Source organism: Pangasianodon hypophthalmus, chromosome 30, assembly GCF_027358585.1.
Source record: "Pangasianodon hypophthalmus isolate fPanHyp1 chromosome 30, fPanHyp1.pri, whole genome shotgun sequence".
In the NCBI taxonomy this organism is placed as follows: domain Eukaryota; kingdom Metazoa; phylum Chordata; class Actinopteri; order Siluriformes; family Pangasiidae; genus Pangasianodon; species Pangasianodon hypophthalmus.
In genome coordinates, this window is record NC_069739.1 from 795,901 (window position 1) to 812,838 (window position 16,938).

Genomic DNA, 16,938 nt, shown 5'->3' on the forward strand with positions numbered 1-16,938 from the left:
AGTATTGAGGTTTTCGGTGTTGAGCTGCACAGTGTTGAGGTTTTCGGTGTTGAGCTGTACAGTGCTTGGCTTTTTTTTTTCTCGCTGTGGAACATTCAGTGTTAAGCTGATCAGTACTGAGCTGCTGGGTGTTGAGCTGTTCAGTGTTGAGCTGTTTGTCATGGTGTTTGTAGATGGTGTTCATTATGGAGCTGAACACTACCAGGAAGAAAAGCGCTAAATGGCTAGAAGTGTTCTCATGGTTCTATTCAGCTAGCGGTGTGTGACTTTTTAGCTAGCTGGTGTTCTTTTTCAGTAGGCTAACACGTATTTAATATATTATTAATATGAATAATTATTGTAAGGTCAGCTCAGAATCCACACGGTGTTTATTATTTGATTCCCACCTTTATTTCACAATACTTTGATTTAGCTCGTTAGCACCAGTCTTTACTGTTACTGAGCATCAAATTTACAGCTAGATAATTAGCATACTCATTACAGGCTGCATGTGAATGCAGAGAGACGTGTTAGAAAACAATAATTCAGGATAAGGATCACTGAAGGTCCTGTTTTCATTTCTGCCTCTTGGTTCAGACTCTTTATGAATAGAGCGGATTTGAATCGGCTGCTTTGTTTTCCTCGAAACGCTGGAACTTTCCCTCATTTGACTGTGACGCGGCTGCAGTTTCGCTGATGTCAGAGCAGCGCTAACAAACCTATCAGAACATACACAGAGATGACGATCGGGTCGGATTGACCCGAATGACCCGAACGGCGTCTTTTATTCCAATCACATCTTATTTACATCACTGTAGTGACGAAATGTTAGTAACATTTTAAAGTTAAAGTTATAGTTTTATTGCTATAAATTTAAATATATGTTCTGCAACAACAGGACAACAGGAACATGCTAACTCACGGAGAGAATCGTAGCTAGTTGCCACCATAAATTTTGATTGGAATGAGACTTTTTTTTTTTTTTTTTTTGTGGTAAACATTTCCGTAGCGAGTTTTCGTCCTGTAAGGTTGCCTATAAGTGAAAAGATCTTGCTGTCAGAACGATGATATTGTTATAATTTACAGCATTTTCTTCGCATTTGGTTACATTTAGCTAGCTATCATGTATAACTTGCTAGTTACAATTAGCTATCTGTCTAGCTACCTAGCTAGTCACTTTTTCAAGTAAGCATGCTAACGGTAACCTGGTGACTTGTGTACATCAAGTGTACATGTATCTATATATACACCTTTACATAAATTAGAGACCTTCAGAATTATTGGCACCCTTCAGAAAAATGAGCGAAAATGAATCTATAAATGTATAATATATAAAATAAATATATAATGTATATAAAAAAGAATCACATGTAACATATTTTTTAGTTATAACAAATATTTTGAATTATTGTGTGTGTAATGTTTATTTATTTTTCTCATTTTTTAATCAAGGGTGCCAATAATTTTGGAAGCAAGGTATATGTTTAATGAAATCATTTGGATGTTTAATGTGGATTTACATATTTTTTTTCCTCGCTTCTTCAGGGTGATTTCCGCTGATGGAGGATGACGAGGAGGATACGCCTTTACCGATTACAGCCAATCAGATCGAGATCGCAGACACCAGACGAGGGAACATGCCGCTGATTCAGACGACGCCACGCTTCCGGAACTCGGGCTCCGTCCCGAACGCGGTCAGTCCGCTCCGCCGGTCCCTGCACGGAGCCGTGGGTTTGGGGTTCCTGTCCGCACCGTCAGGATCCGCAGATGATTCACAAGCGCTTCTTCACAGTAAGCAACGTAGTTTGCTTAGATAATTACTAACAACGTCTAAGCAAACTAGTTAACCAGCTAATGTTAGCATGGTGTTGCGTTTAGCTAGCTGATCAGCTTAGCTGTTTAAACCTGTATGGCTAAGCACTATGTAAAGAAAAAAAAAAAAAAAGAATGATTAGTGGTTTGTGATTGGCTGATCGGAGTTCACTTAAGCTCCGCCCCTTGTTTATCTTTTACTCAGTAGTGGACTTTTGTTACACACTGATCAGTATCATTATATGAAGTCGTCTGCATACGATAAACACATTACTGATGATTTTAACCCCGTGTGCAGATTTAATCTTCTTCCCCGGAGGAGACTCTGGTTTCGCCGCTCGCGTTCCGTCTGCGTCAGAGGAATCAGGAGAAGAAGAACAGCAGGATGAAGGGAAAGGGGAAGAGAGAGACGAGGATAGGACGAGTGTGGAAGTGCAGATCGGACGGAAGTTGCGCGAGATCGGAGATCATTTTCAGCAGGAGCACATGCAGCTGGTGAGAGAAGCACAGAGTTTAAAGACAACTTGAAAACTTTATTTTTATTACTTTGCGTCTTCTTAAACGTAAACGTTCGTGAAAGTGCAGCGACTTTTTCCCGCCTCTCATTTCTGACTGCGTGACTGCAGAGTCGATAGAACGAATAAGAACAAATTATTTACGATAATCTGGGACATGTTCAGAGCTCAGACCTTTGCTCGATGTTCAAGCCACCATTCCTGACCGTACGCCCACTTTTCACAAGCCAATCAAATCCTGCTTGATAAAACCAAAGCCCCGCCCACTCACATATTTTGTTTCACTCGGAAATACGTCACGTTGTGAAAGTAATAAGTTTGAATTTCATGACATCTTAAATATGATTTCTGACGTCTGTACAACTCCAAAAGGTTATTTCAAAGCATGTTTGCGATGTCACAGCTCGCACTCGTTTACGTACAAAACACAACCGTACGACAAATAAATCAAACGTAAATCCTGTACGGAGAACTCGGCGTGGATGACCGAGTGATTTATCGGTGTGTTCAATATCGTAATGAAATGTTACACCATGTTCCTTGTTGAGCATTTTAACGTTTTCTAACATTCAAATCGTATCAGATTTGGTACCAAATAACTGAAAAATTTTCTTTTGTACGAAGAAATTAGTACGAAGAAAATCTCAGATGTTTGGGTTTTATTACGTGTTGAAGTTCTGCAGTGACGGGATGTCTCGGGGAGGGGCTTGATGCTTGATGCTTGATGCGGTGTTTGTTGCCGGTTGGTTACGTATACGACATCATAAAACTCGTGACACTGTAAACAAACACAACTATATAAATATATAACGATATAAAACGCAATAGTCACACTTGAAGATCACGTATCATGATGTAAAGGTTTGCTAAGAAACCTAAAGCAAAAATGTAACAGAAACAGTAAAAAAAAAAAAAACAAAAAACAAAAAACAAATGATAAAGGAATGATACTTAATGCTATTTAAAGTCTGAGAAGCAGAAAGTATAAAATAAAAATTTAAAAGATCTAATATATCAAATAAGCTGTGTCTGATCTGTCTGTAATAATATATATATATATATATATATATATATATATATATATATATATATATATATATATATATCATAATTAATTTATCTTATTGTCCAGCCTTATTATTTATATTAAATTATTATTATTATTATTATTATTATTATATCCAGTAGAGAAAGCGTTCAGGTTGATGTTCACGTCTCGCACTAATACAGCAGGTTGCTGGAAACACACTGAAGTAAGCGAGAAAGCGAGAGAGAGACCGAGTGTGTGTGTGTGTGTGATTGTGTTTTATACTGCAGGCTAAATTTAGATCTATGAGTCAGCCATGACATCACCAGTAACGTGACCACTGTAGGCTAACCGCTATAGGTGGATTGCTATAGGCTCATGTAACTCTGTGTGCATGTGACCAGGAAGTTCCTCTGAAGATCAAAGTAAAATGTGTTGTTGTTGTTGTTATTATTATTATTATTATTATTATTATATAGTTTAGAGTTACATGAATTAAGCTAGTAAAGATTGAAATGATTTCTAGTGGTGTAAAAATGTTTGGTTGTTGTATGAAAGCGGTGTGTGTACATGTGTGTGTGTGTGTGTGTGTGCGTGTGTGTGTGTGTGTTCATGTGACACGGCTTATGCAACACACTGAAACGCTCGGCCCCTCCTCTCCTCTCCGCCTGAACACACTGCTCCACTAAACTCTACTCTCAAAAACCCTCAGTGACCCTGCGCCTGATTGGACGATTTAAACCTGTACGCCCCGCCCCCAGCCCTGCGGCCGCTGAGCTCTGATTGGCTGCTGATCAGGGACAGAAGGGGGGAAAAAAAAGAGCAGTAGCACAATCTAGTGGTAGTTCCTCAGTGACTCTCATAAACCGGTTCATTAAGAGCTCGTTATTTTAATTAACAAATACTTAATTAACACTCGGTACGGCTGAGTTTCTGGATGATTCATTTATTTATTCATTCAATTTATTATTAAATAAATATAGAAATGATTAATTCATAACTAACGAAATGATCAGTTAACAGTGACTCATTCTAAAATACAAAATGTTTGATTATTAACAGTAATTAACGCTTAATGAATCGTCGAATAACGTCATGAGAAACGACTGAAACGTGATGAATAAACATTTATATGTTAAATAGATTTTAGTTCTAAAATTTCTAAAATGTATAACTAATGAAATATTGAAATGGTTCGTATCAGAGAGGAAAAAACTCTTTAATCTTTAATTATATGCTGATGTCACTGATGATGTCACGGTAATTTTACTGAAAATAGAGATTCCATCTGATTTCATCTGTCTGTTTTCTCTGCAGTTCATGCAGTATCAGAGAAACCGGCAGCCGATTTGGTGGCGTTTAGCAACGACGCTTTACGACTTCCTGTTTCCGAGGGAGTTCATCGGACACTGAGGAGGTCAAAGGTGAAGGAATCCTCCGTCTCTGGGTCCTAGTGTCTGCCCTCGGGTTACTTGTGCCCTTAAACAGGCTTTTTGAGATGAACTTGGAAAACAGACAGGAAGTGAGAACGAGTGCGAGTCGCCGCTGGACGGAGACGGTGTCCCCGCTACTGCTCACAAAGAAGCCATCTTTAAAATGGAGCTAGTTTTATGTTTTTTTTTATAATTCTTTTTTTTTGTCGCTTATTTTAATTTTGCCTATTAGTCTGCGAATGCCTTACAGTGGATTGAGTTAAGAAAAAAAAAGTTGCTTCAAAGATCGAAGGACTTCAGGAAAGTTCCAGAAATTAGAAAATGTGAAGGAGCAGCCTCAAAAAACTCAACAACAAACTTTTCTTTTTTTAATTTCCTACTGATTAAAATTACTTTTTTTTTTAAACTTTTTTTTTTTTTAAACATGTCTTTGAGACAGTTTTTCGCTGATCTCAGCACAAGTTTTACTGAACAGTTCATTTTTTGAAAAAAAAAAAAAAAATCTCTTGGAATGAAAACATCATCAATGCACGTCTGTCGCCTTAAAATCAATTTTTAACATCTGAGCCTTTAACCTGAGCCTTTAAGATCCTCAGGGCTGAGAGACATTTTCACTATCGTAATTATTCTGAAGGTTTCTACTCGCTTTACTGAGACGTTTTGTCTCGGAACTTTTTCTCCGTCTGAGCTGGATGATTTTTAAACGCGACTTTTATCGTTTACTGCAATTTTCTTTGTGAAATATCATAAATTACGTCCATTTTTAAATTAAAAAACCTAAACTTGTGAGTTTTTAACTAGGTCCTAAGTTGTTAAATAAATTTTGGTGCCACGTTTAACATGTTTATTGACCATTTAAATCAGAAAATTTAAAGTAATAAAAAATTGAAATAGTGTGACAATTTTTTGGTCAAAAACAAATAAAAGAGGAATTCAGTGGATTGATGCTGAAGATGTTTACAGTCAGGTTTAAAAGTCTAATTTTACTACAAAAAGTTTTTACTTCAGCATTTTTTATAATAAATGTTATTATAAAAAATTATAAAAAATTTAACTACTAAATTTTTGTATGAAGCTGAAATTCTTTCTCATTTAAAAAAAAAAAAAAAAACTCAGATTTTTAAGCCTGACTGTAAAACTAGTATAAATTTGGAACTTGCTGTAAAAGCAATGCTGTCGCACGTCCAATCAACAATCAGAAATGAGCTTAAAATCGGATTTCACTGCATTTGAATATTTCCTCGGATGTACAATCCTGCAGTTCTGATGAGAAACTTTACAGTTTGAGGAATTGTGTTTCTGTGTATAAAAACACCACTGCTTTCAAACGGGTTGTAAAAAAACTGTCGATGATTATTATTATTATTATTTTTTTTTTATTTATCGAAAGATGTTTTTTAAAAATCAGATGAAATATAAAAGATGGGAGTATAAAGAAGAGAAAATGCACTGTTTCCTAATTAACGTAAAGTTTTATCCGAAGCCATTAATGAATGAATTACGGTGCATTTTTTTTATTGCTCTTCCCCAAACTTTATAAAGGCCCTTATTCATCAAAGCTGCGCTGATTTCTACACAATTTTACTCAGTTATTATTATTTTTTTTAACTTTCTGCTGAGAACATTGTTTTCTTGTTATAATTTTTTTATCACATGAAAACAAAAACCTTAAAGTCCCTCATCTATGTCCATAAAACACTGTGAGCTTATTTAATTTAATCTAATCTAGCTAATTCTAATCTAATCTAGCTAAAGTTCAACACTTTAAATTTGGCTAAATAGCTTATTATTTTTAACTAATAAAACATTTACAGGCTAACACTTACACTCGTTTTTATTTTAAGTTTGGTAAATAAGGGCCAAAACATGTATTTATTTATTTATTTTATTTTTTTCATAATTCTGACCAAATACACGGCCAGTTGAAGATTTTTTTTTCTGTAAGATTTTACTAGTGTCCAATGAGAAGGCCTGATTTTGTCACATGACCAGCTCATGAATTGGACCTAATGTGTTCTTTCTTTCTTTCTTTTTTTTTTTTGTTGTTCCTTTTTTTTTTTTTTTTTTTTAAAAAAAGAACAGTAACTTTTATTAAAAATGATGTGTGTTGGTATAAATGGAGTCGGTAAATAATAATAATGATAATAATAATAATAATAGTGATAATAATGAATAGTATTTATTTATTTTTGTTGTATATGAGTTTGTAAAATAAAAGGGATATGAATTCATATTCGCACGGATATGAAAAGTTTATTGATTTATTCGTAATTCTGATAAATGTAAAAAAAAAAAAAAAAAGAAGAAAAAAAAAAGAAAAATCGTTTCATTTATTAAATCTCTAAATGCTTTATTTAAGAGGGACATGAATTGAACAAATTTTGATCTGAGATATATTTCTATATTGTAGGCATGTGCCGATAAAACAATTCTACGATATATCACAATATTCAACACACGATATAATCACACACACACACACACACACACGATCTAAATGCAGAATACGCACAGCTAACTTTATTCACGTGTCGTTACTTTACACGCATCTCACGTCGTTATAAAAGAAACTCCTGTAATATTGTGATGATATCGTGAACCGTGATTAATAAGAGAAGCGATTATTGCGATATATCGACACACACCTAGAGTTTCTGCGTTTCACCTTCTTCCTCCACCACAAACCTTTTATATTTTAGTTATCAAACAAGTCGAGCCTTTAATTTATTTTATATTATATATTACAACGTCGAGATTCACGTCTGAAGCTGAAATCTTTCTGAATAAACTCATTACTGATGTAACACCACGCTGAATTTTTTTCACTCTACTCGCAAGACTTCGGTAAGCGCCGTCACACGCGTTGCTGTCGTTTTTATCTTCTGCTTCGTTTCACTTATAAATCGTGATTTTTATCAGACAATCAGAATCCTAAACGTGCCTTAGGGCCGAACACACACACCAGCTCCGTCGCTAACCGTCACGCGTTCAGCGTATAGCTACAGAAAACCGCGAGAGCATCGCGAGCGCCCGCTCGAACTATTCGCACTGGAACTATTACAATCATCACAGATGTGACTCCTTCGTTTTTTTAACGCTACACTAGACATGTGCCAATATTATATTTTTCTATCACGATACTTGCCTAACATTTTATCACAGTTTACGATACTTTCGTAATGTCAATCTTTCGAATGGTTTCGTTTGGTGAATTACGGAATTGCCTTCCTTTATTAAAGACCTACGCTGCCCACTCTTCATGTTCCCTACCTAGGGAGCCTCTTTCAGACACTTTCTAGTGTCAATGATAATATTTCCTCGGTCGAATTATAAGCACACGAATAGCGACAATTATAAAAAGAGCAGAACGTACTCTGAAAGCGGAAAACGTACAGATTACGGAAGTAAAGCCGGACATATTGTCACTATTTTAAGGCAGAAGATTTTAGGAAATCGTTTCGTTTCACTCCCTGGCAGGAATTTAGCGTTTTGCTTGAAACTCTGGCTGTATTTTTACATTTTAATGCCCTTTCAAGTGCACTCTTTTCAACAAATTCAGTGTTGTATAAAACCTGCTTTTATTTTCTTCTTAAAATGTGTTTATTTGATGTTACAGATGTTTTTTTTTTTTTTAAATTATGTTTGTAGAACAAATGATTATACAGTTCTTATGGTTATTTATATGTGGATAAGATGTGCTTTTTTATAGATTAAATGCTTATCATATCACAAATGCTGTTAAATCTTTTTTTTTTCTATAAAACTCATTAAAGATGTAAATGAAAAAATGTTTGTGTTTTGACTTTACATCTTTGAACAGAAAGTTTTACGTTTTTAAAATTTACAGCTTGCTTTGTCTTACGTCCTCGTAACATCCTGCTGTAAATAACAATACTAATGCTACTACTAATAAATAAATAAATAAATAAATATCCTATCAACAATAAAAAGTAACAATAAACCAACAAACCTAATGAAAAGTTCAAGACTACAAATATTTTTATGCTACTGAAAAAAGTACATTTCAATAGTAATATATTTAAATCTACAACTAAATGCAGTGAAAATATTTAAAAAAAATATTAAGTGGAAATATAAATGATGATAAATAATCTTATCTAAAATAAATATAATTTTAATGTTTACTTCTAAAATATTTTTTACTAATTTCAGGTTTGAAACTGTGTTATTCTACTGGCAGAAAATTTTCTTTTTTCTTTTTTTGATCTGCCGACTGAACCGGACAATTTCAAGCTTGAAATGAGTAAAAGTGCAGAGAATAGATTTAATAATAATTCTTATAATGTAAAAAAGTCTTATAATGAAACATTTTAGATATTAGAAATGTAAAGATAGAAGTATTAGCTGTTTTAGCTATTAGAAATTTTATATTCAACTGAATTTATTTTGAGTTAATGTAATATTTTTGCTAATTTGTTAATTTTTTTCATCTTAAATGTGTGATTAAATTGTAATAAAGCAATAAAACGGCAGATGAACAGCTGAATGTGTGAAATAAATCAGAGTTTGGTTTGTAATTGTGACAAAAGGCAGAAAACTGTGAGCGGAACGTGCCTTTACAAACATTTTATTCATTCTTTATGAAATTTTTATCAGTAAAAATGATATAAAAAAAAACCCAAAACAAAACCTGAGATGATTAGTCAGACGTTCTCTGTTAAAATTTAAAAAAATTCTCTAATAAAAAATAATTTCTTTAAAAGCAGTTATTTGTTTAATCACATACTGAGACGTAATCGTTTTACACATCGAAGATCTTCAAGTAGAAAAGTTACAGAGAAAATCTGTGTTTTTTTGTTACAAAAACATTCACATTTTAATCCAGTTATTTAAAAAAATCACTTTGCAGCACAAATACTTTTAAAATTGTTTAGATTTCAATAATAAAAAAAAGCGTCCGAGTGCCTGAGCTACGCAAAATGAGTACGAGTTTCCGATAAAGAGCTGCTTTTATTTCATCAGTTAAACGAATCCTTCATCTGTGTGAGAAATCGCTGGATGAAATGACAAATAATATCTAAATATAAAGATCCCGTTTCATTTTTTAAACTTCAGAGGCGAATGTTTATTGCTCCTGCGGCTCTCAGCCAATCAGAACGCACCGTTTGGGACTTTAGCACAAAATGGAGTTAAATATCAGATAAGTGATGAAATAAAATCAGTCATGAACGCAGTTTATACACTTATAAAGACTGATATTATTCGATCAGATAAAATATTAAAATATTACAGTTTAAATATTACATTAAGTCTGATTCAGAATTATTGGCGCCCTTGGTAAAGACAGGTTAGAAAAGAAAAAGGTCACGTGTTTGTTGTTAATTTGTTGTTTGTTGTTAAAGCTTAATATCACTGAAAATATGAGATAAATAACTTTTAATTAATGGAAATTTACTGTAAGAAAATTTATCTGGAAATTCTTAAGAACAAACTGAAGCATTCTCGTATTTAGAATTTCCTTTTGCAAGGTAACTCGAGTGTTTAGGAATATACCGATGCACGATTTTTGTTGTTGTTGTTTGTTTGTTTGTTTGTTTGTTTTTTTTAAAAAAAGGAGTGCCAATAATTCTGGAGCTTATAGTAAATCGAGCAGATAAACTAATGGAACAGCCGTTAAGATGGCGGCTGAGGATAAGTGGGGAGTGTTAGAAATAAGAAATAAGTGTTAAAAACACAATTAAAAGTTAAAATTGAACCCCGTTGTCGTTTCTAAAGTCGCTCTAAAACCCTGATATAAAAGATAAAAACACTGATCACATTTGCATATCAATAATTTTGGTTTCTAATCCTAAGATTAGATTTTTTTTCCAGTTTCTCTTTGCTTCTGTACCAGCGGAGTCGCATCAATACGCTGTAGTAGAATTAATACTGACTCATCCGAGTAATAATCTCATAAACGTTAAAAAGTCGTGGTTTATATCCTGCGAAACCTGCGACAGGAATTTTATTACAAGACAATCTCGCTGCTCGTGGCGAAGCTCAGAACTTCAGCTCCAGAGCAGTTCACGTCGGTGACAAACTATTCCTGAACACACAGTAAATCGGTTTAAGGTTTAGTTTGAGTTTAACGCGCTCTGACGTCTCTTTCGCTGAGCTGTTAAAAGAATCTCAAAATGTGTAAATTATTCCTCTAAATCTTTTTTTTTTAGAAACAAATTAAAAAGCTTCCCATCTGCAAACCCCTCACGTGGACGCGCAGCGTAACAAGTCCCCTTTGCTTCGAGCGGTTTAGTGAGCCACGGATTAAACACTGATTTCTCACACTGGTAATATTTTAGCTGAGATTTTTGGACACAGAATTTAACTGTGTTTTAAACTCTTTTCTGTCACTTTGATTAGATTTTATCTATAAAACATCCACAACAGTAATGAGATGCACATTAAATAACAGTGCAAAGATAAACAGAGGCACAATTTCTTACGTCCAAAAGTCTGAGACCACCCACTGTGATGTAGTGATGTGGATTGGGACACGCCCACAGTGGACCGATGATGGTGTTAATGTGGACTATATAGTCAGTAGGGTGTGTGGATTGGGACACGCCCACAGTGGACCCATGATGGTGATGGTGTTTATGTGGACTATATAGTGAGTAGGGTGTGTGGATTGGGACACGCCCACAGTGGACTGATGATGGTGATGGTGTTTATGTGGACTATATAGTGAATAGGGTGTGTGGATTGGGACACGCCCACAGTGGACCCATGATGGTGATGGTGTTTATGTGGACTATATAGTGAGTAGGGTGTGTGGATTGGGACACGCCCACAGTGGACTGATGATGGTGATGGTGTTTATGTGGACTATATAGTGAATAGGGTGTGTGGATTGGGACACGCCCACAGTGGCCCGATGATGGTGTTTATGTGGACTATATAGTGAGTAGGGTGTGTGGATTGGGACGCGCCCACAGTGGACTGATGATGTTGATGGTGTTTATGTGGACTATATAGTGAGTAGGGTGTGTGGATTGGGACACGCCCACAGTGGACTGATGATGTTGATGGTGTTTATGTGGACTATATAGTGAATAGGGTGTGTGGATTGGGACACGCCCACAGTGGACCCATGATGGTGATGGCGTTTATGTGGACTATATAGTGAGTAGGGTGTGTGGATTGGGACACGCCCACAGTGGACCCATGATGGTGATGGTGTTTATGTGGACTATATAGTGAGTAGGGTGTGTGGATTGGGACACGCCCACAGTGGACTGATGATGGTGATGGTGTTAATGTGGACTATATAGTCAGTAGGGTCTGTGGATTGGGACACGCCCACAGTGGCCCGATGATGGTGTTTATGTGGACTATATAGTGAGTAGGGTGTGTGGATTGGGACGCACCCACAGTGGACCCATGATGGTGATGGTGTTTATGTGGACTATATAGTGAGTAGGGTGTGTGGATTGGGACACGCCCACAGTGGACCCATGATGGTGATGGTGTTTATGTGGACTATATAGTGAGTAGGGTGTGTGGATTGGGACACGCCCACAGTGGACCCATGATGGTGATGGTGTTTATGTGGACTATATAGTGAGTAGGGTGTGTGGATTGGGACACGCCCACAGTGGACTGATGATGGTGATGGTGTTTATGTGGACTATATAGTGAATAGGGTGTGTGGATTGGGACACGCCCACAGTGGACTGATGATGGTGATGGTGTTTATGTGGACTATATAGTGAATAGGGTGTGTGGATTGGGACACGCCCACAGTGGCCCGATGATGGTGTTTATGTGGACTATATAGTGAGTAGGGTGTGTGGATTGGGACACGCCCACAGTGGACTGATGATGGTGATGGTGTTAATGTGGACTATATAGTCAGTAGGGTGTGTGGATTGGGACACGCCCACAGTGGCCCGATGATGGTGTTTATGTGGACTATATAGTGAGTAGGGTGTGTGGATTGGGACACGTCCACAGCGGACTGATGATGGTGATGGTGTTTATGTGGACTATATAGTGAATAGGGTGTGTGGATTGGGACACGCCCACAGTGGACTGATGATGGTGATGGTGTTTATGTGGACTATATAGTGAATAGGGTGTGTGGATTGGGACACGCCCACAGTGGCCCGATGATGGTGTTTATGTGGACTATATAGTGAGTAGGGTGTGTGGATTGGGACGCGCCCACAGTGGCCCGATGATGGTGTTTATGTGGACTATATAGTGAGTAGGGTGTGTGGATTGGGACACGCCCACAGTGGCCCGATGATGGTGATGGTGTTAATGTGGACTATATAGTCAGTAGGGTCTGTGGATTGGGACACGCCCACAGTGGCCCGATGATGGTGTTTATGTGGACTATATAGTGAATAGGGTGTGTGGATTGGGACACGTCCACAGCGGACTGATGATGGTGATGGTGTTTATGTGGACTATATAGTGAATAGGGTGTGTGGATTGGGACACGCCCACAGTGGACTGATGATGGTGATGGTGTTTATGTGGACTATATAGTGAATAGGGTGTGTGGATTGGGACACGCCCACAGTGGCCCGATGATGGTGTTTATGTGGACTATATAGTGAGTAGGGTGTGTGGATTGGGACACGCCCACAGTGGACTGATGATGGTGATGGTGTTAATGTGGACTATATAGTCAGTAGGGTCTGTGGATTGGGACACGCCCACAGTGGCCCGATGATGGTGTTTATGTGGACTATATAGTGAGTAGGGTGTGTGGATTGGGACACGCCCACAGTGGCCCGATGATGGTGTTTATGTGGACTATATAGTGAGTAGGGTGTGTGGATTGGGACACGCCCACAGTGGCCCGATGATGGTGATGGTGTTAATGTGGACTATATAGTCAGTAGGGTCTGTGGATTGGGACACGCCCACAGTGGCCCGATGATGGTGTTTATGTGGACTATATAGTGAATAGGGTGTGTGGATTGGGACACGTCCACAGCGGACTGATGATGGTGATGGTGTTTATGTGGACTATATAGTGAATAGGGTGTGTGGATTGGGACACGCCCACAGTGGACTGATGATGGTGATGGTGTTTATGTGGACTATATAGTGAGTAGGGTGTGTGGATTGGGACACGCCCACAGTGGCCCGATGATGGTGTTTATGTGGACTATATAGTGAGTAGGGTGTGTGGATTGGGACGGGCCCACAGTGGACCCATGATGGTGGTGGTGTTTATGTGGACTATATAGTGAGTAGGGTGTGTGGATTGGGACACACCCACAGTGGACCCATGATGGTGATGGTGTTTATGTGGACTATATAGTGAGTAGGGTGTGTGGATTGGGACACGCCCACAGTGGACTGATGATGTTGATGGTGTTTATGTGGACTATATAGTGAATAGGGTGTGTGGATTGGGACACGCCCACAGTGGACCGATGATGGTGTTTATGTGGACTATATAGTGAGTAGGGTGTGTGGATTGGGACACGCCCACAGTGGCCCGATGATGGTGATGGTGTTAATGTGGACTATATAGTCAGTAGGGTCTGTGGATTGGGACACGCCCACAGTGGCCCGATGATGGTGTTTATGTGGACTATATAGTGAGTAGGGTGTGTGGATTGGGACGCGCCCACAGTGGACTGATGATGGTGATGGTGTTTATGTGGACTATATAGTGAGTAGGGTGTGTGGATTGGGACACGCCCACAGTGGACCCATGATGGTGATGGTGTTTATGTGGACTATATAGTGAGTAGGGTGTGTGGATTGGGACACGCCCACAGTGGACCCATGATGGTGATGGTGTTTATGTGGACTATATAGTGAGTAGGGTGTGTGGATTGGGACACGCCCACAGTGGACTGATGATGGTGATGGTGTTTATGTGGACTATATAGTGAGTAGGGTGTGTGGATTGGGACACGCCCACAGTGGCCCGATGATGGTGATGGTGTTAATGTGGACTATATAGTCAGTAGGGTCTGTGGATTGGGACACGCCCACAGTGGCCCGATGATGGTGTTTATGTGGACTATATAGTGAGTAGGGTGTGTGGATTGGGACGCGCCCACAGTGGACTGATGATGGTGATGGTGTTTATGTGGACTATATAGTGAGTAGGGTGTGTGGATTGGGACACGCCCACAGTGGACCCATGATGGTGATGGTGTTTATGTGGACTATATAGTGAGTAGGGTGTGTGGATTGGGACACGCCCACAGTGGACCCATGATGGTGATGGTGTTTATGTGGACTATATAGTGAGTAGGGTGTGTGGATTGGGACACGCCCACAGTGGACTGATGATGGTGATGGTGTTTATGTGGACTATATAGTGAGTAGGGTGTGTGGATTGGGACACGCCCACAGTGGACCGATGATGGTGATGGTGTTTATGTGGACTATATAGTGAGTAGGGTGTGTGGATTGGGACACGCCCACAGTGGACTGATGATAGTGTTTATGTGGACTATATAGTGAATAGGGTGTGTGGATTGGGACACGCCCACAGTGGACCCATGATGGTGATGGTGTTTATGTGGACTATATAGTGAGTAGGGTGTGTGGATTGGGACACGCCCACAGTGGACTGATGATAGTGTTTATGTGGACTATATAGTGAGTAGGTTGTGTGGATTGGGACACGCCCCACAGTGGACTCAGACTTTTGAACCCTACTGTATATAAACATGATAATTTACATAATAAATAAATGTACTGCTTGAACACACAAACACACAAATTAACAGTAAAATGTGTGTGTGTCTGTGTGTGTGTTTACATTCTTGTAGCAGGTCCAACAGCAGTAGAATTAACATGTGATCCATTTGACTTTTCCTGTAAAAACACACGCACACACACACGCACACACGCACACGCACGCGCGCACACACGCGCGCACGCACACGCACACACACGCACACACACACCATATCTAAAACATGAAATAAAAATAACCTCCAGTTTCTTCAGAACACACACCATGCAGCGTTTCGAGACGTTTACAACGGATCAGTTCCATTTTATTCCTCTGAAATGTATTTAAAATATCCTTTTATCCTTTTACTCTGAGTGTGTGTGTGTGTGTGTGTGTGTGTGTGTGTGTGATTGGCTGGAACTCTTCTGATGATCATCTTCAGTACACTGAAGAACATCACGTCGTTGTACTCACTTTCTTCAGACCACTTTTATATATATATATATATTTATTTCGTTTAGAAAAGGTTTTGATAAAATAAATCATTTGAGTTGTTTTATTTAAATTGAGCAGAAGCATCATCGCTGTGTGATTGGTTGCTAAGCGACGGCATGTTGGATTGATTTCTTCAAGCAGAACGTATTCCTCGATCCAAAGCCTTCTGAACCAATCAGATTTCTTACAGCAAGCGCAAGCGTGAAGCGGCGTTACTGTTACCATGCCAACGTGGATTATTTTCCTCTAACAGCACGTCCCCAAGTGTTTTATTCCTCTTACACCACAGCAACTTACCGACGATTACATTTCTTCATTAGTTATACAACACGTCATACTTTTTATCCGTTTATAGCTACATTGAATGTTCGTTATAGTTAGTTCTCAGGTACGTTATAGCAGCTATAAACAGTCGTTCCCTCACTTTTTTCCTCTCTCTTCAAGTTAAATGCAGCAAGAAACCGCAAAGAAGCGTAAACTCCTCTGTCCTGAAGATGTCGGAAAACTTAACGTTACAGCTTTACTGTTACAAAGCGCTGACACTGGAGACTCCTTCCATAAATGCTAATAAAGAAATGCTAACACATTTCTCCTCCTCACCATGTCAACGATTACACGTGATCTCAGCGTCCGCCGTACACGTCCCTGTGAATGAGCTGTTACTATAGAAACGATAACGTGTTAGAACGAGCGCATTAATATAAACCTGCGCTACTGTCAGAAAATTAATCAACACCTTCCGACCAATCAGAGTCCAGGATGCAGCAGTGCTGAAGGATAGAGCTCAGTGTCACTGTACTGGTGTATAATGAAAATCTTTAACTGTAAAATGTGACGTTCATGAATCATAGACTGTAAATCCCGGATAAAGAGGAACGTTGCTCTAAGAACAATAACGAGATGCGGAAGCGTGAACACGTCCTACTCGAGGAAATCACTCTCGCGCCGTGAGGACAGGATGCTGCTACTGCGTGATGACGTTTTAGCGTGACAGCGTGTTAGCGTGATGGAGTGCTAGCG

At 38.5% G+C, this 16,938-nt stretch overlaps 2 protein-coding genes across 6 annotated transcripts in view; one reads left to right on the top strand and one right to left on the bottom strand.

Annotated features, from left to right (window-relative positions):
* Positions 1-1,538: 1,538 nt before the first annotated feature.
* Positions 1,539-6,804, top strand: bmf2 (BCL2 modifying factor 2). Its single transcript, XM_034302034.2, has 3 exons — positions 1,539-1,770; positions 2,090-2,286; positions 4,651-6,804. Exons 1-3 carry the CDS (start codon positions 1,539-1,541, stop codon positions 4,744-4,746), a joined length of 525 nt encoding a protein of 174 aa, XP_034157925.1. The 3' UTR covers positions 4,747-6,804.
* Positions 2,172-16,938, bottom strand: part of flvcr2b (FLVCR heme transporter 2b) — a 33,177-nt gene continuing 18,410 nt past the window's right edge. For 2 of the 5 annotated variants that reach the window (XR_008301301.1, XR_008301300.1), the window contains 3 exons: positions 15,508-15,563; positions 2,973-3,084; positions 2,175-2,283 (listed from right to left, as the gene is read on the bottom strand). Coding sequence is in view for 1 of the 5 variants with exons in the window: in XM_034302029.2 (XP_034157920.2) it covers positions 2,265-2,283; positions 15,508-15,563 (75 nt within the window). In the remaining 4 variants the exon portion in view is untranslated. The other 3 variants (XM_034302029.2, XM_034302031.2, XM_053231760.1) reach the window with 3 other exon arrangements.